The sequence below is a fragment of the Impatiens glandulifera genome, chromosome 4, assembly GCF_907164915.1.
Source record: "Impatiens glandulifera chromosome 4, dImpGla2.1, whole genome shotgun sequence".
Lineage (NCBI taxonomy): Eukaryota > Viridiplantae > Streptophyta > Magnoliopsida > Ericales > Balsaminaceae > Impatiens > Impatiens glandulifera.
In genome coordinates, this window is record NC_061865.1 from 13,993,454 (window position 1) to 14,014,721 (window position 21,268).

The 21,268-nt window shown below is 33.0% G+C and overlaps 1 protein-coding gene across 1 annotated transcript; it reads left to right on the top strand.

Moving 5' to 3' along the window:
- Positions 1-228: 228 nt before the first annotated feature.
- On the top strand, positions 229-7,924 carry LOC124936900 (anthocyanidin 3-O-glucosyltransferase 2-like). The gene is made up of 3 exons (XM_047477430.1): positions 229-1,012; positions 1,087-1,956; positions 7,871-7,924. Exons 1-2 carry the CDS (start codon positions 389-391, stop codon positions 1,909-1,911), a joined length of 1,449 nt encoding a protein of 482 aa, XP_047333386.1. The 5' UTR covers positions 229-388; the 3' UTR covers positions 1,912-1,956; positions 7,871-7,924.
- Positions 7,925-21,268: the final 13,344 nt, after the last annotated feature.

The following is a 21,268-nucleotide window of genomic DNA, read 5'->3' on the forward strand; positions in this document are numbered from 1 at the left end:
ATGTAAAGTCCAAGAATTGACTTGCATATTATATAAGTTACAAAATAGTACTCATTCTCTAATCTCTACCACAAAATAGGAGTGGACATTACGAAAATGATCTTTGTTATAAAACTAATAAAAAAGAAAAAATAAATAAATAAATGTTGTGTGGTTCTCCTTGTATATCCTTCTAAACCCACTTTCTCATACATTAAGATTTTTGACATATCTTCATTCATTCAAGTTTTCATCTACAAAATAAATAAATAACCAAACAAAGCACAACTGGAATATTCAAAGTTGCGTTTCCAACTTTTCATTCAACATTTACCTTATATATGCGAGACATTGATACAACAATTAGTATACAGAGATCGATCAAGAACTAGTAACAGAGTGATAATTAATGGAGAAGATTGAGTTAGTTTTCATCCCCTCCTTTGGAGTAGGCCATCTAATTTCAATGGTAGAAATGGGAAATCTTCTTCTTTCTCGATACCCAAATCTCTCGACCACTTTCCTCATCATCAATATGAAGGGCCGACCCACCGTCGACCTTCCCTCCCCCGACGATCTCTACGACTCCACCCGTATTCGTTTTCTCCAAGTCACTCGAGACGAAGACGATTCGGTGATGGATCATCGCGCCATGCTCGATATATTGGATCTCTACAAACCTATTATCAAGGAAATCGTCCAACAAGAAGTTATAGCCCGTCCCGGTTCCGGCCGGCTCGTGGGGTTCATCTTGGACATGTTCTGCGCTGGAATGGTAGATGTGGCTAGGGAGTTTAAAGTTCCTGGCTATGTCTTTTTCTCGTCCGGTGCCACTTTCATCGGACTCATGTGGCATTTGCAGACCCTTCATGATGAGTATGGACAGAATTTGGTCGATTTAGATGGCTCCGACATTGAGCTAGATGTGCCGGTTTTCAAGAACCGTTACCCGGCGAAGGTCATACCGTCAGTGATAACGGATAAGGAAGGAGGTTCAAAGATATTTCTCCAACTTGCTAAGATGTTGAGAGAGGTATTATTAATAATTTAATATATGATTCTTTTTTGAAATGATGGAATGAATTATTGAGCTATTTTCGAGTATAGGTAGATGGGGTTGCAGTTAATACTTTTGCGGAGATAGAATCACACGCGATTAAAGTCTTACCAGAGGACGATAAGAATCCACCGATTTATCCGGTGGGCCCGATCCTGAAGATAAAGAAAGTAAACAATGAAAAGTCAGCCGACATTATAAGCTGGTTGGACGGTCAACCTTCGTCGTCTGTCATTTTTCTTTGTTTTGGGAGTATGGGATCCTTTCCTGACGAACAAGTGAAAGAGATCGCATACGCGCTTGAGAAATCCGGAAAACGGTTTCTCTGGTCGCTTAGGCGTCCGTTGGGAACGGACAAGAAGATGTCGTGGATCACGACCGATTACGAAGACCCGGGTCAGGTATTGCCGGAAGGTTTCTTAGAACGGACGGCCGAGATTGGAAAAGTTATCGGGTGGGCACCTCAGGTGGAGGTGCTGTCTCACGAGGCGGTGGGGGGTTTCGTGTCGCACTGCGGTTGGAATTCGACGCTGGAAACCGTGTGGTTTGGGGTTCCGACAGCTACTTGGCCGATTCAGGCGGAACAGAATATGAATGCTTTTTTTATGGTGAAGGAGGTGGGATTGTCTGTTGATCTTAAGATGGATTATAGGCAAAGCCGGTGGAAGATAGCTGATGAAGACTCGGGTACGGTGCCGGCGACGGTGATTGAAAGGGCGTTAAGGCAACTAATGGATGAGAATGGTGAGGAGAGTTTGGAGATGAGGAAGAGGATGAAGGAGATGAGTGACAAAAGTAGGAAGGCCGTGGCGGAGGGAGGTTCTTCTTATGTGTCCATTGGCCGGTTCATGGATGACATTATTAATCATAAATAAACAAAGTTTTTATAGAAGATTTGTTTGATGTTATTATTTGGGAATATACCATAAGTTTGATACTTTTGTAAGCGTTGATTAGTTTTGAGTTTCACTCTAATATTACTGTCTAATTTCTTATTTAATATGTATATTTTTTTTCTTCTTACCGGTATATTTTATAAAAATGAGTTAGAGTATAAATATATATTTTTTTTACCAGTATATTTTAAATTCCGGTTAAACGGGTTAGGGTTTTATTTTATAAAAATGAGTTTGAGTATAAATATATATATTTTTATTTTTCTCATAACATAGTAAGGTTGAGAAAGAGTGAATAGATCTAGGTTTTCTAGTTTCCTTCTTATTCTTTGACTAATCTAGAGAGAAAGATCGAGGAAGCTTTTGATTGTGGAGTATTCTAATAATTTATAGTGTAATCACCACTAATGAAAAAATGACCATTAAAGACTATGAAAGCCGTCGTTAAAAGTCATAATGCCGAAGTTAATAATTATTAACGTCGGCAATCAAAGCCGTCGTTGGTCGACGCTACAAAACTCGACGTTAAATTTTTTTTGATTATTAACCACGGTTTTAAAGGGAGGGAGTCGTGGTTAATAATGTTACATTATTAACCACGGCGTTCTCCCAAAGTCGTGGTTAACAATATAGCATTATTAACCACGATGTTCTCCCAAAACCGTAGTTAATAATATAGCATTATTAATCACGGCATTCTCCTAAAGCCGTGGTTAATAATGTAGCATTATTAACCATGGATTTCTCCCAAAGCCGTGGTTAATAATATAGTATTATTAACCACGACGTTCTCCCAAAGTCGTGGTTAATAATATAGTATTATGAACCACCGCTTTGGGAGAACGCCGTGGTTAATAATGTAACATTATTAACCACGACTTCCTCCCCTAAAGTCATGGTTAATAATTTTAAAAAAAATTAAAAACCGCGGTTATTTTTTATTTTCACAAAATCTGTTTCAAATGTTCTTACGAAAAAAAAAAGATTCATAAAACAAATTAAATCCAAATCGACAAAATTCTAAAATAGTAATATAAAATCTGAAATCAAATCGTAATGTGAATCACTAATTGGGGGGAGGATGGGGATTCCTAGACATGAACGCCTCAAAAGCCTCTTGTTGTGCGCGCACCTGTGCCTAAATATCGTTAATCATTTGCTCATGTGCCTCATTTTGTGCTTTCTGTTGTGTGCGTATCATATTCAACTCTTCTCGCAGAATTATGTTCTCCTCCATCAGCGTTTGTTGTGAAACACGCGAGTTGACACTTGAAGAAGAACTCTCCTTTGATCGGGTCTGAAGTGAGTGGGTATTCCCGATCCCATCCCTGTCACCCTCCCATGTCCTTGTCATCCTAAAGCAGACTCAAACACCTCGAGCGACGACAAATTATGATTTGTTTCTAGTCGCTCGCGCATCACAGTCTACAATCATTTACAACATTAATGTTAGTTATTTTAAACTTAGACATTCAAACTAAAACGATAGAAATGATAACAACTTACGATGGCATGTTGAACGAGCGGAGAAGGCGTGGGAGTCGGATCATCGGCAGTCGCTCTCCTAGCGTGTGTTTGTAGGAAGAACTCTTCTTGACTAGGGGTGTGTCCCATCTCCCTCTCCTGTACAAATAACATACATATATCATATGTTAGATATTATGTAAATTGAATACTTTTACTAAAAATTACCATATCTCGTTCTTTCTACGAAAATGGTTTGTTGTCGGTGTGGTTGGGTACATCAATTTCTTTTTGTTGTCAACGTTGATCTTATTTTTTTCTACAATTATAAGATAATAGTTGTTAGTTAATAGTTGAAAAACACATATAATGAAATATAAATGACTATGTAATATACCTTAAATTTATACGTGAAGTAGTGATTGTCAAGTAAATAATTCCAATCTTCGTAATAAAATTCCCGAGGAGGGTTTGTTCTAATTCTATCCTCGTCGTCAATATACGGGTCGATGTAAGTCTTATTGTTCGCATATCTCCACCTATCCCATGCCTTCTTTGCTTGTGGCATCGTCTTATCTTTATAGGCTTCAATAAGAATGTTTGTTGAACTCTCGAAAGGATCCTGAAAAATAACAATATATTTTAGGATTTAAAAATTTCAAATTATAAGATACACGTTAAAAAATATATAACTCACTAAGATGGACTACCATATATGGTTCAATTTACATTGATAGAGATCAGACCAATTTTTTAGACAATGTGACACTAACTCGGCTTTCCGGACAACGCTGCCAATATGGCGAGACCAATAGAGGGCGTTATCGCATATAGGCCTTCCATCCAAGTCCCTGAACTCCAACCTCATCTTCTCTCCGGTTCCCATTCTTGCAAGAACTGTGTTTTTGTTCTTCCCTCGTCCCCTCCTCGATGAAGACACTACTGCAAAATAACATTAAAACTACATTTGGTAAATTTATATAATGATTGAAATATAATGTATAAGTTATTATTAACGACCCTAAAAAATCAAGAAAGTCATTTTTCTAAGAATGCAACACTAAAATCAAGGAAATTTTAGTGGAGGACTATTAAGGACGGCGTTATCATAAAACCGTGATTAATAAATAGTTTATTAATCACGGCATTATGCTATCGTTATGGTTATTAATTTTCACTAAAAAGGGCGAGAAGAAATAACTTTTAGCCACGGCGTTCATCATAAAACTGTGACTAATAATAATGGCGGGAGTGTGGCGGGAAAGCCAAAACATTAGCCACGACGAATACAATGAAAGTCGTGGTTAATAATACTTATTAGTGTGGGCGTTACATAGCCGACACTAATAAAAATTATTAACCACGGCATATAGATAGCCGACACTTATAAAAATTATTAACCACGACGAATGATCGCTGTGATTAATGTTGGTCGTTAAAAATATTTTTTCTACTAGTGCACTTCTTTCATTTGAGAGCAGGGTATGTTTGATTTCTAAAAAGATCCGTAGTTTTGCTGTTGCGAAACCCAACAGTGGTAATAGAGCAATATTGATTGGTTATCTATTTTAACATTGGAGCAGAGTGCTTTGCTAGTTACTCGACGAAATTCAAAGGGGAGATCAATTGGTTTCTTTGTTGGAGTTTTTGTCAGTTGTTAAGGAAATAATAATGGGGAAATCTAGACCTGATATGGTGTGTTTTAATGGTACAAACTACCTGCAATAAAAAACTGATGATTAGTGATCTATTAGTTTCAAATGATTTGAATAAAATAATTGAAAATGAGGGTGTTAGACTTGAGAGTACAAAAGAAGCTGATTGGAAAAAGACAGATAGAAAGGCGTGTAGCTTTATTCATTTCTAGGTTGGTGTAAATGTTGTGCACCATGTTGAGAACGAGAGTACGGTGTATGGTGTGTGGAGAAAACTTGAAGCTCTCTACGCTGGGAGGTCGGTAGGGAATAAAACATCACTGATACGAAGGCTAGTGAATCTGAAGTACATTGATAATAAATCAATTGCTGAGCACTTGAATGAATTTCAAAATATTTTGAATTAGCTGAGTAGTATGAAGATAAACTTTGAGGATGAGGTGCAAGCACTTTTAGTCCTTGGATCTTTGCCTATAAGTTGGGAGACACTTATTATTACTCTCAGCAACTCAACACCAAATGGTAAAGTCAACATGACATTTGTCACCAGTTCCTTACTTGATGAGGAGAATCAAAAGGGGATAAACCCTCTAAGTATGATATGTTGGTGACTAATAGAGGAAGATCAAAGGATAATCGAAGTGGTTCGAGTAGGGGAAAGTCTAGAGCTCTAAAGAAGGATGATGCTTGCCATTACTGTGTCAAAATGGGTCATTGGAAAACGAATGCTGGAAATTTAAAAATGATAAAGCAAAGGGTACGGTGAAACCCAGAGAAAAGAAAGAACAAAGTGCAAATACATTTGCTTATGCTTTAGATGATGAACTGACATATTCTTCTAACTGTCAAGACTCTTGTCTTAGCACATCTTCAAATGAAACATCATGGATTGTTGACACAGGTGTTTCATTCCATATTACTCCACACAAAGGTTATTTCCAATCTTATAAAGCTGGTGATTATGGTGAGGTTCACATGGGAAATAGTGGTGTGTCCAAGATATTTGGTCTTGGTGATGTTAGAATCGAGAAAAACATAGGCTGTTTCATGACATTTAGAGATGTAAGACATGTTCCTGATTTGAGAATGAATTTGATTTCAATAGGTAAGCTCGATGATGGAGGCTACCATAATGTTTTCAGTGGTGGAGCATGGAAGTTAAGCGAGGGTTCATTGATTGTTGCACGAAGAAAGAAATATTGTTCCTTATACAAGACAAATTTGAAAATTGTCTATGATGCAACATATTCTGTCGTGATAGAGTCATCCTCTAAGTTGTGGCACAAGAGACTAGGTCACATTAGTGAAAAGGGACTGAATGTTTTGATCAAGAGGAATGAGTTGTCGAATCTCAAGGATGCTCATCTTGAAAATTGTGAGCATTGCTTGAAGGGTAAGCAGAACAGAGTCTCATTCAGTAAGTCGAAAGCGGAACTGAAAAAGAATGTCCTTGAATTGGTCCATACAGATGTTTGTGGTTTTATAAAGATTAAATACATAGGTGGTGCTTCTTATTTTGTAACTTTCATAGACGATGCATCTAGGAAGGTTTGGTCCTATGTTATAAAATCCAAGGACGAGGTTGTAGCAAGGTTTGATGTCTTTCACAAGCTGGTTGAAAGAGAAGGAATAAAACTGATGAGGGTGCAGTTAGATAATAAGGGAGAGTACATAGGCCCATTTGATGATTATTACAAAAAGTAGGGTATTCGACATGAACAAATTTTGCCCAAGACTCCACAATAAAATGGAGTGGCAGAGAGGGTGAACATAACAATGTTAGAACGAATGAGGAGTACGCTCTCCCATGCCAAGTTGGCTAAGCATTTCTAGGTTGAAGCCATGAGCACTACATTGTATGTGATCAACCGTTCTCCCTCCAAGCCATTGAATAATAAGTGTGTAGAAAGCGTCTAGTCTGGTAAAGATGTTAATTATGACTATTTACGTGTTTTTGGTTGTAGAGTTTTTGTGCATGTTCCAAAAGACGAGAGGTCTAAGCTAGATGTAAAAACCAGTCAATGCATTGGGTTATGGTGATGAAAAGTGAAGATACAGGTGTTATGACCCAGTTGATAAGAAGGTTTTGAGAAACCGAGATGTGGTATTCCTTGAAGATCTTGCTATTGAGAATTTTGAAGATGGTGAAAATCTTAATGCATACATACGTGATCATTCTAGTCTTGAGTTGTCTCATGATGTTGAGGAGACAATGTCAAATGTAGCTTCAGACTCAGATAGTGATGATGATATTCCTTAGGATCAAGCTGTAGGCCATGAAAATGATACAGAGAAACTGATCTTGGTGATAATATTGAGGCTGATTTTGAAGTTCAACAAGAAGATTGAAATCAGCAGAATCAATAAACATAGGTAATTAGGAGGTCTACTAAGGAGAAAAGATATAGTTCTAAGTACCCTACTATAGAGTATGTCCTTCTAATTGATTGTGGGGAGCTTATATGCTATAAGGAGACTCTTGGGGATGCTCATAAGGAATAATGGATAGCTACCATGGATGAAGAGATGAAGTCATTGCTGAAAAATGACACATATGAACTAATTGAAAGACCAAAGAGAAGGGCATGTAAGTTTCTACTATTGACAATTCTTTGATTTAGTGAATCTTATCCCTCCCGTGAACGTAGGTCGATTTTGACCGAACCACGTATATTGTGTTGTCATTTATTTTGTGTTATTTCAGTTCTTGGTAAATATGTTGTTCGTCATAGACGATTTGGAAACTAATTTGTTACAGGTTTAATTTCTAAGAAGATCCGTAATTTTGTTGTTACAAAACCCAACAGTTATTTGGGAATATACCATAAGTTTGATACTTTTGTAAGTGTTAATGATTAGTTTCGAGTTCGACTCTAATATTAATGTCTAATTTCTTTTTTAATGTGCATATATTTTTTTCTTACGAGTAGATTTTCTCTATATTATTTCATTACATTAAAAAAATTATTATTCAATTAGTTATACATAAGGTTGATTAACATTTTTTAATAACTTTATATAAAAAAAATCTATAAGATTAATATCAACAATTTATAAACACTCATTTAACTTGAATGATACGAAAGACACTTAATTTAGTTAAGTATATTATAAAATTTTCAAATCACAATTGAAGTATTTATTTATCGTAATTGATCAAATAAACTAATCAAAGTCATTTTCAAAATTTTGTATTTATATATTCCAATATTTGTAGTGAAATGAGATAGACAATAAATTATACATTTAGAAATATCCAATCAAATATATATATATATATATATATATATATATATATATATATATATATATATAATGATGCTTAATTTTTAAAGTGTACGGATTGCCGGGTCGAGAGTTGTGGTTAATTTGAATATATATGTGAGAGTAAATGGATACTTAGGTCGGATTGTGGGTTGACCCACCCATAAACTTAAAACGGTTTAAAATAAAATTAAAAATGCTATAGGTAAGTTTCAAACTCACAACCTAACAAAACAAATACAATAATTTAACCAACTAGGATATTAACACTTATATGATTGGTACTAACAATAGAGACTAGGGTCTAACTATTGTTAACAACTAATACACTTAAGTTCGATTTTAACTCTGTTAGAAGTTAAAATTTGTTTCCATTCTTCACAAATCCTTCAAACTCTTGAAACGGTTTCAAGTGCGGAAGTGTTCGTCGGATTTGAAGCTTTGAACCAATGAAAGATGAATGACAGAAAGTAAAAAACATAGGGAGTTATTTGTGGATGTTCGGAGCAAACCCTCCTACGTCACCCATTCTTCCACAATCGGAAGGATATCCACTAACTACTTTGAATCAAATACAGCTAATTGAACTAGCTAACTATCTATTGAACAGAACAACCTCTGTTCAACTTATAATATTCTCAACAATATTCTTACAGCTAGACAATAATTGATTCTTTCTCTCTTGAACTTGAAGAATGTAAGAAATCAGTAAGTGCAAGATTGAGTTTATGAATTTAGTAAACTGGCAAGGTAATGAGTGATTCGTCCGTTGTCTTTGCACCAATGGTCGAATCTTCTTCATGGAAACGTGGCAAGAATCCAATGGAAGACCTCCCATAATATCAGAAATTTGTAGTCTCTGAGCAACATGGATCGTGGCCGTACCGAACTGGTAGTGCGCCTAATATCCTTCTGAAATTTTCTTGTACTAGACAAACAGTTGGAAGGACATTTGCGTACGTGGAGTTCGTTCATTGGATACAATTAACTAGCTTGTCAGACTGCACAAAAGTGAGTGGAGAAAGAATAGTAGACAACTAGTTGATCGTGGTTAGACGTATGCTAACTTCAAACGGCTGCTGAAGCGAGACATTAGACGTGCTCCATTAGATCAAGTCTAAGGGAGTTTGACTTCTACGTCTAACTGCGCGTTCTATTAGACCACCATGTCTAATGGATTTAGACGTCCTCGTCTAACTACGTATTCCATTAGACTATCAAGTTTAATGGAGTTAGACGTCAACATCTAACTACGTTTCCCATTAGACTACCAAGTCTAATAGAGTTAGACTACAACGTCTAACTACGTATCACATTAGAAAGTCAATTCTAATAGAGTTAGACGTCAACGTCTAACTACGTTTCCCATTAGACTACCACGTCTAATGGAGTTAAACTACAATGTCTAACTACGCATCCCATTAGACTACCACGTCTAATGGAGTTAGACTACAACGTCTAACTTCGCATCCCATTAGACTACCACGTCTAATGGAGTTAGACGTTCTCGTCTAACTTCGCATCCCATTAAACTACCACGTCTAATGGAGTTAGACGTTGTCATCTAACTTCGCATTCCATTAGACTACCACGTCTAATGGAGTTAGACATTCTCATCTAACTTCACATCCCATTAGACTACCATGTCTAATGGAGTTAAACGTTCTCGTCTAACTTCGTCCAATAGCCTGCTTAGACCACGTCTAAGTTAGCATAGTCTAATACACTTGCACAAAACCACATAGACAACTTAACTTTATTCACAACTAAACATCATCAAAATTCCGTTCAAAACATCATCGAAATTATGTTGTTTAATGTTTCAAAGTTTTTGTTTATTTCTAAGTTAATTACTTCTCACTTAATTAACTCTTTTCTTTACTTTGTTTTTACTTTTCCCAACAATTTCTCCCTTTTTAATGATGTTAAAACCATGCAATCTTACTTAAGTGAAATAAATAACCATCAAAATTATTAACACTTTATATTTTAAATTCAACACCAAATTAGATGAATGCATAATTTTTAACAATATAAGTTCAACATTTTAACTAACTAATATATATATATATATATATATATATATATATATATATATATATATATATAATGATGCTTAATTTTTAAAGTGTCCAAATTGTCGGGTTGAGAGCTGTGGTTAATTTGGATATATATGTGAGAGTAAATGGATATTAGGGTCGGATTGTGGGTTGACTCACACATAAACTTAAAACGGTTTAGAATAAAATTAAAAATATTATATGTATGTTTCGAACTCGCAACCTAACAAAATAAGTATAACCTTTTAACCAACTATGCTAATAACACTTTATATTTTAAATTCAACACCAAATTAGATAAATGCGGGACATTTTAACAATATAAGTTCAACTTTTTAACTAACTAATCTATATATATAAGACTAACCCACTCACAATTGAAATAGTCAAATTATAAGACTGAAAATCCAATTTCTTTTCCTTCTCTATGTTCTTATTAATGGCCTTGTCATATTGTTCTACAAATTGTTTTAGGGATGTTTTTGAATGAACAAAGTCATCAAAAAAATCATTCATACTTTCACTTCTTTGAGATGTTGACATGCCTGCCCAGAAGTGACATTTAACATACACAGGAATCCATTTAGCACGTTTTACGTGCAAGGAGTTCAACCAATAATTGTCTTGCAACTCAAACTCCTCTATCAATTTTAACCAATTCTCTTCACATTGTTCGATTGTGATTGAGTTATAGACAATGTTCTTCAATGATAGGCTAGTACTTGAGTTTGTCTAATAGAATTTCGAATCAATTGATTAGTCGAGAGACTAACTCAAATCGTGCTCGTCTCCAAAATAGTCGACCTAGACCAACTCGGCTCTTTTAAGAATTGCCGCCTAATTTTCTTTCTTGAGAAATTATGAAAGAAAAATGTTTGCAGAAATTAATTTTTGGTTACCTATTGGAAATAAAATCGACGTTGTTCCACACGCCTCCCTATGGGAAATGAAATCGACGTTGTTTCACACGCCCGTCCGAATAGACAATATTTACTTCGAAACTATTGACCTTTTAAGAACATGTCATTTTTACATTTTTTTCATAAGCCTTTATCCTAGGCATGCTTCTAAACTGAGAGGTTATTTCTAGTCTATTTTTAAGGGGTCATTCTCAATCTTTCCTAATCATGTTTCTATGTTTGTTATATTTATGTATATAAGTGCATTAATTATATATATATTTAATAAAGAAATTAAAGAATAATTAAGATATTAATTATTTATAATAATAATATATATATATTAATAATTAAGGAATTGAGAAAATAAAATTTTATTGAGTTATATAGATTGATATTAAGAAATATTTGGGTGACGAGTCAAATCGTAATTATTTGTTTTGTGTTACACACATATGAAAATTTTGCGATTTTGATACATATAACAAAATTCGAATTTTCAGTGTTAATAACACATTCAAAAATTGGTTCAATTTTAGGCCACTTAAATTAGTAATTATGCGGTTATTAATCAGCCCAAGGGAAGATTAATAATTGGTCGAATTGCAAATTTAAATTATGTACAAATTATTAATTTATAAAACATTTTGATTGAAGTTATCTAAATAATTTGTTTTATAAGACACTAGTGAAAAAAGGGTCATTACTAAGAGTATAAACTCTCGGTAATGGCCCTATATCTGTTGGTATAGATATAGTACCGAGAGTTTGGGTAGCTCTCAGCATTCGTCGGTATTGCCACTTTCGGTAAATTTAATTGGGTATTTACCGAGAGATTTTATAAATCTCTCGCTTTAGATACCAGAGAGAAAAAAGAGAGTTATTTGAAAAACTCTAGGTTTTTCCTTACAAGAAAACCCAAGAGTTATTTGAAAAACTCTCGGATTTTCTCCCGCAAGAAAAACCAAGAGTTATTTGAATAACTATCGGTTTTTCCTTACAAGAAAACCCGAGAGTTATTTGGAAAACTATCGGTTTTTCCCTTACAAGAAAACCAGAGAGTTATTGGAAAAATTCTCGGTTTTTCCCTTGCAAGAAAAATCGAGAGTATTTCAAATAACTCTCGGGTTTTCTTGTAAGGTAAAACCGAGAGTTTTTCAAAAAACTCTCGTGTTTTCTTTAAGGAAAAACCGAGAGTTTTTCAAATAACTCCCGGGTTTCCTTGTAAGGGTAAAACCGAGAGTTTTCCAAATAACTCTCGGTATTGCCTCTATAAATGTCTCAAATAAGCTGATCGTTTTATGCGTAATCAAAACCTGTTTAGCCAAACCAATACATATATAATAATATTCATAAACCAAAAGATCATTATAATTCCAAAATTTTAAACCAAACTCAATCATCCAAACAACCTGTATCAGTCGAACTAAAATGTTTATAATTGTTCAAAAATTATAATGTACTAACTAGCTGGGGGAGGGGGTTGTCATTAAGAATTCAATTTGTTGTTCATATTTCTCCATTCTTTGCGTCATTTCATCCTCTCTAATTCCATTTTACTCTCCCTTTGCGATCTTTCTCTATCCCTCTTTTCCATTTCACTAATCATTTTTGCTCTTTCTATATCCCTCCTTTTGAATTTCCTCCATTGTCAACGTCATGTGTCTCACATCCGTCTTTAGCTATTCATTCTCCTCCAACAACCGATCAGTGGATCATTGAGAATTGTTGTCACACTGACGATACTCTTGTGTGGGTCGGACGTCGGATTCCATACTGATCACTGTCACATTCATTTGGCGTCTGAACACTTTCTTCATCAAGACGAAGTCAGAGATATTTGGTTCATTGCTTCTTACTTCCTTCATCTCTACCTACACATTTGAAATTAATTTTTATTTATATAAATAAGCTATATATAATTTTATTAAAGTCAATTAACTTACAATCTTCTCTTGCGCTCGTTCGTCCGGGATCGGGTTGGGGTTTTCTTTTGTAACTTTTAGGGTACGGGTCCTCTTAAAAACTCAACCATGGAGGGGGTCCTTCTTATTTTACCCGCCTATTGAAATAAATGATTTATGAAATTAGTAACATCAATGATAATCAATTCATTCACAAACTTAAATCAAACTAAATCTAACATCAATAATAATCAAACTTAAAACTAACATCAATAATAATCAATTCATTCACAAACCTAAATCTAACATCAATAATAATCAAACCTAAAACTAACCTCAATAATAATCAATTCATTCACAAACTTAAATCTAACATCAATAATAATCAAATCTAAAACTAATATCAATATTAATCAATTCATTCAAAAACTTAAATCAAACCTAAATCCAACAAAATATAACATAAATCAAACATAAAACTAACATCATTCAAACCTAAATCTAATATAAATCATAAATCTAACTTAAATCTAACATAAATCAAACTTAAATCTAACAAAATTTAACTTAAATCAAACATAAAACTAACATCATTCAAACCTAAATCTAACATAAATCAAACTTAAATCCAAAAAGCTGTAACCTAAATCAAACCTAAAACTAACCAACATCAAACCTAAATCTAACCATATAATATAAACATAATTAAACTAACTTAGAAGTTGAAGAGAATAAGCACGACGACAGGCAGATCGACGACGAGCTAGAGATGCGGCGACAGGTAGATAGACGGCGAGCTACAGACGGCGGAAGGATCAATCGACGGCGGAAGGATCAATCGACGGCGTGGACGTGGGCGCCGTTGGGCGTGGGCGGCATTGGGCGTGGGCGGCGTTTGTCGTTATCGACATGGATCGTCTTTCGGGTGAGCGCGACTGTCGATCGGGAGAAGGGGAAAGGGAAGAAGTGGGTGATAGTGATCTGGAAAGGGAAAGAGGTTTTTTTAATTAAAAGGGGTTTTACCGAGAGTTTTAGGTATAACTCTCGGTTTTGATATTTAATATTTCCGAGAGTTTTATGTATAACTCTCGGTGTTGGTTATTTATTTCCGAGAGATATGAGTAAATCTCTCGGTTTTGATGGATCTCACACAAATTTTAATAAGAGAAAATCCGAGAGAATTGTGTATATCTCTCGGTTTTGACCTTAAATATTTGAACTTAATACATTAACAACACACATTCATCTATTTAAAACACAACCTATTTATCATCAAACACATCCTTTTTATAATCAACCTCTACACATATTTTTATTATCATCAAACACAAACATCTACACTTCTTTATATAATCAAACACAATCATATACATTTATAAAATTAATCACAATCCCTACACTTCAAAAATAACACACACTTTATTAGCTTAGTTAGGAGTTTAGACAAGCTAATTAAATACCAAGTAAATTAAAAAAATGAAGAAATTAAATACCGAGAGATATACATATAACTCTCGGTATTACCATTCAAAACCGAAAGATATTTGAATATCTTTTGGTATTTCACTTCTTCATTTTTTAAATTTAATTGGTGTTTAACTTTCTAATTAGCTTGAACAACATTAATTTAACATATTTCATATCCTTAAAACATTACACAATCCCCACATATCTAATAGTCAAACTCTACACACATCCTTAATAAAATCAAACTCAAAACATGCACTTCTTTATATAATCATACACAATCATATACATTTACATAATTAATCACAATCCCTATACTTCAAAAACAACACACTTTATTAGCTTAGTTAGGAGTTTAAACACGCTAATTAGAAAATGAAACATCAATTAAATTAACAAATTGAGAAGTGAAATACCAAAAGTTTTCTAAATATCTTTCGGTTTTGAGATGTCAAATACCGAGAGATATGCCTATAACTCTCGATATTACCAATCAAAACCGAAAGATACTTAGAAATTTTTCGCAATTACCCCATTCCCAACACTTAGAATTATTTTTAGTTTTTTTAGGGGGAAAAATCAAAACTTTTGGGACAATTACCTTATTTTTCAGTTTTTTTGGGAAGAGTCAAAACCGAGGGTTTTTTGAAAAACCTTCATAATTACCTTATTTCCAACACTTATAATTATTTTCAATTTTTTTGGGAAGAGTCAAAACCGAAGGTTTTTTGAAAAACTTTCGCAATTACCCTTTCCCAACACTTAGAATTATTTTCAATTTTTTGGGAAGAGTCAAAACCGATGGTTTTTTGAAAAACCTTCGCAATTACCCTTTCCCAACACTTAAAATTATTTTCTGTTTTTTTGGGAAGTATTAAAACCGAGGGTTTTTTGAAAAACCTTCGCAGTTATCCTTCCCAACACTTAGAATTATTTTTCATTTTTTTTGGAAGAGTCAAAATCGAGGGTTTTTTGAAAAACCTTCGCAATTACCCTTTCCCACCACTTAGAATTATTTTCAATTTTTATGAGAAGAGTCAAAACCGAAGGTTTTTTGAAAACCTTCGCAATTACCCTTTCCACACTTAGAATTATTTTCAGTTTTTATGAGAAGAGTCAAAACCGAAGGTTTTTTGAAAACCTTCGCAATTACCCCCTTCCCAATACTTAGAATTATTTTCAGTTTTTTTGGGAAGAGTCAAAACCGAGAGGTTTTTGAAAAACCTTCGCAATTACCCTTTTGTGGAGAATCAAAATCGATGGTTTTTTGAAAACCTTCACAATTACTCTTTTCCAACACTTAGAATTATTTTCTTTTTTTAGAACAGTCAAACCCGAGAGTTTTTTGAAAAACTTTCGGTGAAAACTCATAGCACCGAATGTTTTATACACCTTTCGGAATTTATTTTTAATAACGAAAGATTTATTCCTCTTGGGACCATTACCAAGAGTTTTATAAAACTCTCGATAAATTATGTCGGTAAAGATCATTTTTTGACTAGTGAGATTAAGACGGTTGTGTTTGTAACTATGCGGTTATTAATCAGCCCAAAGGAAGTTTACTAATTGGTCGAGTTACATACTTAAAGTATGTAGAGAAGTTATTAATTAATTTAATCAATTAATTGAAGCAACATTCAATCAAAATAGGCTATCTTGTGTAGGTTAATATATTTTTATAAATTAAAAAGGTAGTGTGTATGTAATTCATGCGGTTATTTAATCAGCCCAAAAGAAGATAATTAATTGGTCAGAATAACATTATGCACATGTGGTAATAAATATGTAACAATTATTCGGTGTGCCATCTGAATAATTGGACTATCTAATGATAACTAATTGTTTGATACGACTTATTGTAATATTTTATTACTACAAAAGAGTATCGTTTGCAAGTTAATATATAATGTCCAAAGACTAAATATTATGTTGCATTTGGTATCTTATGATGAGACTTACCATTATTTTGAATTTATGTGATTATGATTGTTCATTTGTTTTGTTATCTAATCAAGTTAACACTTATGCTTATACAATTTTTCTTGTCAACATCTTAAGTTTAATTTATATGATGAAGTTTTAAGGCGTATCTAGAATTTGTTATTGTTAAGAATTATATCTAAAATGGTTAAAATTACTAAGGGTATTATTAGAATAAAGATATCATAATAAATACACTATAATATATATTTTATTTTATTTTTAAATTAAATGCATTAAAGTTAGAGTTACACTAATGTATTTTCATACATCTAATTTGGATTTTTCTTATTCACACTAAAGTTAATTTATGTGAATTGCAGTTGTCTAAAGAGAAACTTGGTCTCTATATGAACTCACGTCATATTGTGTGTAAGAAAAATAAAAGATTAAAACAAAAATAACATAAATAGTGTTCACTTAGTAAATACCTTAAAATATAAAGTAATGAAGTTGTCAAAATTGAAGATGTTGCACCTAAAAGAAAATTACTAAAGAAAATGGTGCATACAAAAATACATATTATAGTTTTTTATTTGTTCTAAGAGTAATTTAATTCGGTACTCATACACATTTGATAGTAAATTTCAATATTACTATCTAAAGTAAATGTGTTGATGTACGGTTAAGTTAGTTATCAAAAGTCAATTATTGGTGAAAGAAATATCAGCGTGGGCATTGACAATTCAAATTAAAGATGAGAAAATAAATAAATATGTTGGGTCAAATTATTTTGACCAAAATAAACTAGAGAGTAAGATTATTTTATGCTGACTTTATTTTGATGATCTTTGTTAAAATTTAGTTGTGACTAAAGTTAATTTGTCTATTTGTTTTGTGCAGGTGCATATATAAGACTATGCTACTTTAGACGTGGTCTAAAGTAGGCTATCTTAGACGTCTTACGCAGTTAGACGTGGAAGTCTAACTCCTTTAGACGAGATCTAAAGGGAAACGTAGTTAGACGTGGAAGTTTAACTCTTTTAGACGAGGTCTAAAGGGAAACGTAGTTAGACGGGGACGTCTAACTCCTTTAGACGCGGTTTAAAGGGATGCATAGTTAGAAGGGTAAGTATAACTCCTTTAGAAGAGGTCTAAAGGGATGCGTAGTTAGACGGGTACGTCTAACTCCTTTAGACGAGGTCTAAAGGGATGCGTAGTTAGACGGATACGTCTAACTCTTTTAGACGAGGTCTAAAGGGATGCGTAGTTAGACGGGGACGTCTAACTCCTTTAGACGCGGTCTAAAGAGCACGTCAAATGTCTTGCTTTAGCAGCCGTCTGAAGAAAACATATGTCTAACCACGATCAACTAGATGTCTGCTACTCCTGCTCCACTCACTTCGGTGTAGTCTAACAATCCATCTAATTACATCAAATGAATGAACACCACGTACGCGAATATCCTTCTAATTGTATGTCTAGTACAAGACAATATCAGAGGATATTCAGAGCACTACTCGTTCGGTACGGCCACTATCCAATTTCTTAGAGTCTACTGTACTCTAGTACTATAGGCGGTCATCCAACGGACACATGCCACGTGTCCACAAAGAAGATTCGATCATTAGTGTCCTTCTACTACAAATAGATTCTCAAGGACAACGAACGAATCACTTGGTTACCAACTTGTCTCATCTTACTTGTTCATTTACGAATTACCCAAGTTACCGCCTTACTCACAATCTTGATCTTACTGACTTATTACATCCTTTAAGATCAAGAGAGAAATTTAATTACTGTCTAGCTATGAGAATATGGTAAGTTGAATAGAGGTTATTCTATTCAACAGAGAGTTAGCTAGCTCAGTGAGTTGTATTCGATTCAAAGTATTTAGTGGATATCCTTCCAGTTGTGGAAGAAGGGGTGACGTAGGAGTTTTATCTCCGAACATCCATAAAACTCCCCGTGTTCTTTACTTTCTGCCATTTACATTCATCTGTCTGAAGCTTCAAATCCGATAAACACTTCCGCACTTGAATCTGTTTTAAGAGTTTGGAGGATTTGCGAAGAATAGAAACAGATATTAATCCCTCACATGATTATTATCGAAAAGTTTATTGTAAGGTGTTAACAATAGTAAGACCCTAGTCTCTATTGCTAGCACCGATCCTATCAAAATATTTTAGATACTCTTTATTTAAAGATTGAGTTAGTTGTCAAAAGTTAATTGATGGTGAAAGAAACATAGGCGCAGACAATGACAATTCATATTAAAGATGAAGAAATAAAGAATTATTTCAGATACTCTTTATTTGGAAACAAAAATTTATGGAATATCTTCATATATAGTAATTAATTTATTTGGAGAGAATAATTAAGAATTATAACTTATATACAGAATAAATTTTCAACTAAAATAACTAGTGAATTCTTTTGGGTTGTCCAGTTAAGGTTAGACCTTATAGATAAAAAAAATAAACTGGACTAAAAAAGTGTTAGATGTTAATTGTAAGATATTCTAAAAGATTTTGAGACAAATTTAGTCTCATAGGTACTTCAAGATTAACCTTAAAAAAATAAACACAAAAGACTCTTTAAACAAGAGTCTAATGTATGCTCAAAATATATGAATCAAGAAATTAAGTATATTTATGATGTTGGACAAATACTTAAAAAGATCCTGATTTAAATCATTAGAAAGCAACCAAACAAGTAATGTGACATTTTAAGAACAAAACACTACATAATCATATAGTGAAATCAAATTGGATAAAGATCATTTGGTATTTTTATTCAAATTTTGTTGGATACCATAACAGTCGGAAATTCGTGCCACATAATTTTAGTTTAATTATTAGTTGAAATAATTAATTCTTGTAAGAGTGTTAAGAAGACACTGGAATTATTTCAACATGATGACAAATTTTATTAGGTGTTTTGTGATATCCAATTAAAGAATTTGACTGTAAAATTTTGTCACGGTGTTGCAAATTATGAATGATATAGAAAACCACTAAATATATTACGTGACAATAATCTGTAGTTCTTTTACTTTAAGAGTAATATGAGTTCGACTAAGTCGAACTATTTGGAAAATAAAGATTTAGAATGTTTAGTTATCTATTGAGTATATTTGGAAAAACTCTAAAATTATGGATCAGTTCTCTAAATTTTTGTTATCTGAGGTTTTTCATGAACACATTGTTCATATGAATATTGCATATTTAGATGATATACAGTTTTAGTGGGATTTGTACTATTATGTTTGTGTAGATATAATTTGGAATTTATGTGCACATTAAAGATTCAGTTTCTAAAGAAATTAAAGATTCAGTTTTAAAGAAATCAAGATTATAAAGTTATTCAAATTGATCTCAATAAGGAAATGAGGGTCAGTTGGTATTAGACATATTAAAAATCACACTACATGTTAATTCACACATTTAATCTATGTCATTTAATTGTATTGACATATGTGACTATTGAGGGTTTAGTTACGAACTAATGTAACAAAAATCGCTTTAATCCTATGTTGATATAATTGATGGACGAAATTGATTTAGATGTATTTGGAAATGATGATAATATTTTGAGCTCTTAAGGTTATAATATAAAATTGAAGGAAATTTATATATGACCAAAGTGGGAGATTGTTGGAATTATTTCCAATACATGTGTACATATATTATTTAATGATTGTATATTAGTTATTATCATAATAAAGATTAAAGCCAAATTAAAGTAATCTACTAAAGTATAAAAATTATTTAGACATTCATAATAAATATGTGATTATATTTGTGTAGAATCAGAAATACCATTTACTATTTCGTTGATGGGCAGAATAGTAAATAGGTGTATTAGAGATAGGTTCTCAACCCATAGTGATAGCCTACTTATTGTGTTTCTCTCATTAAACAAAAATGTTTATGTTTATCTTTCAAGAAGACTCAAGAATGTCTATCGATAGAGAGTTCGAAGACTTAAACCTCACCCACATCAAACATTCCGATATTGGTCCAGATCCAGAAAAAGAATATCCAAGATCGAGAGAAGATCCGAAGAATAACGAAGAACGATTTAATGAACCGTTCTTAATTTCATACTCATGTATGTTTCCACAACTAAATATTATTTCAATTTATCGATACATAGTATTAAAATTATAGAATTAAATAACAAAAATTTAGATTAAATATTCTAACACGCTATCCTATCCGAGGAGAGGAATTTATGGGCCTTAACATAACCAACCCTATCCGAGGAGAGGAATTTATGGGCCTTAACATAACCAACCTTCATTTTTTTTTTTTTTTTTTATTATTATTAAAAATATTAATAGTATTAATCAATTGACAACATGATGTTGTAAATATATTTTTAAAGATGGTATGGTGATTCAAATAATTTATTATTAAATTAAATATAAAATATTTTGACTTTTTAATAACAAATCTTTAAGTTCAGCACAAAATCTGTAATTTATGTATGTCATGTACGCAACGCAACGTCTTTTGCATTATTATACATTTAGAAAAAACTAGAAAAATTAACATATATTTGAGTTTGTATAGACATAAGAAAATGAAGTATATCTCTCACTATTTATAAAGAGAAAATTTTGGTGCTAATTTCTATAACTAAAATGGTTAACTTTTCATAGCATAATTATAATATCAACCTAAAATATTCAACTTTTT

Excerpts from the sequence above, each read along its gene's own strand:
- LOC124936900 (XM_047477430.1), top strand. The coding sequence starts at position 389 with ATGGAGAAGATTGAGTTAGTTTTCATCCCCTCCTTTGGAGTAGGCCAT. Across the intron at positions 1,013-1,086 it reads TTGCTAAGATGTTGAGAGAG|GTAGATGGGGTTGCAGTTAA; the intron begins GTATTATTAATA and ends TTTCGAGTATAG.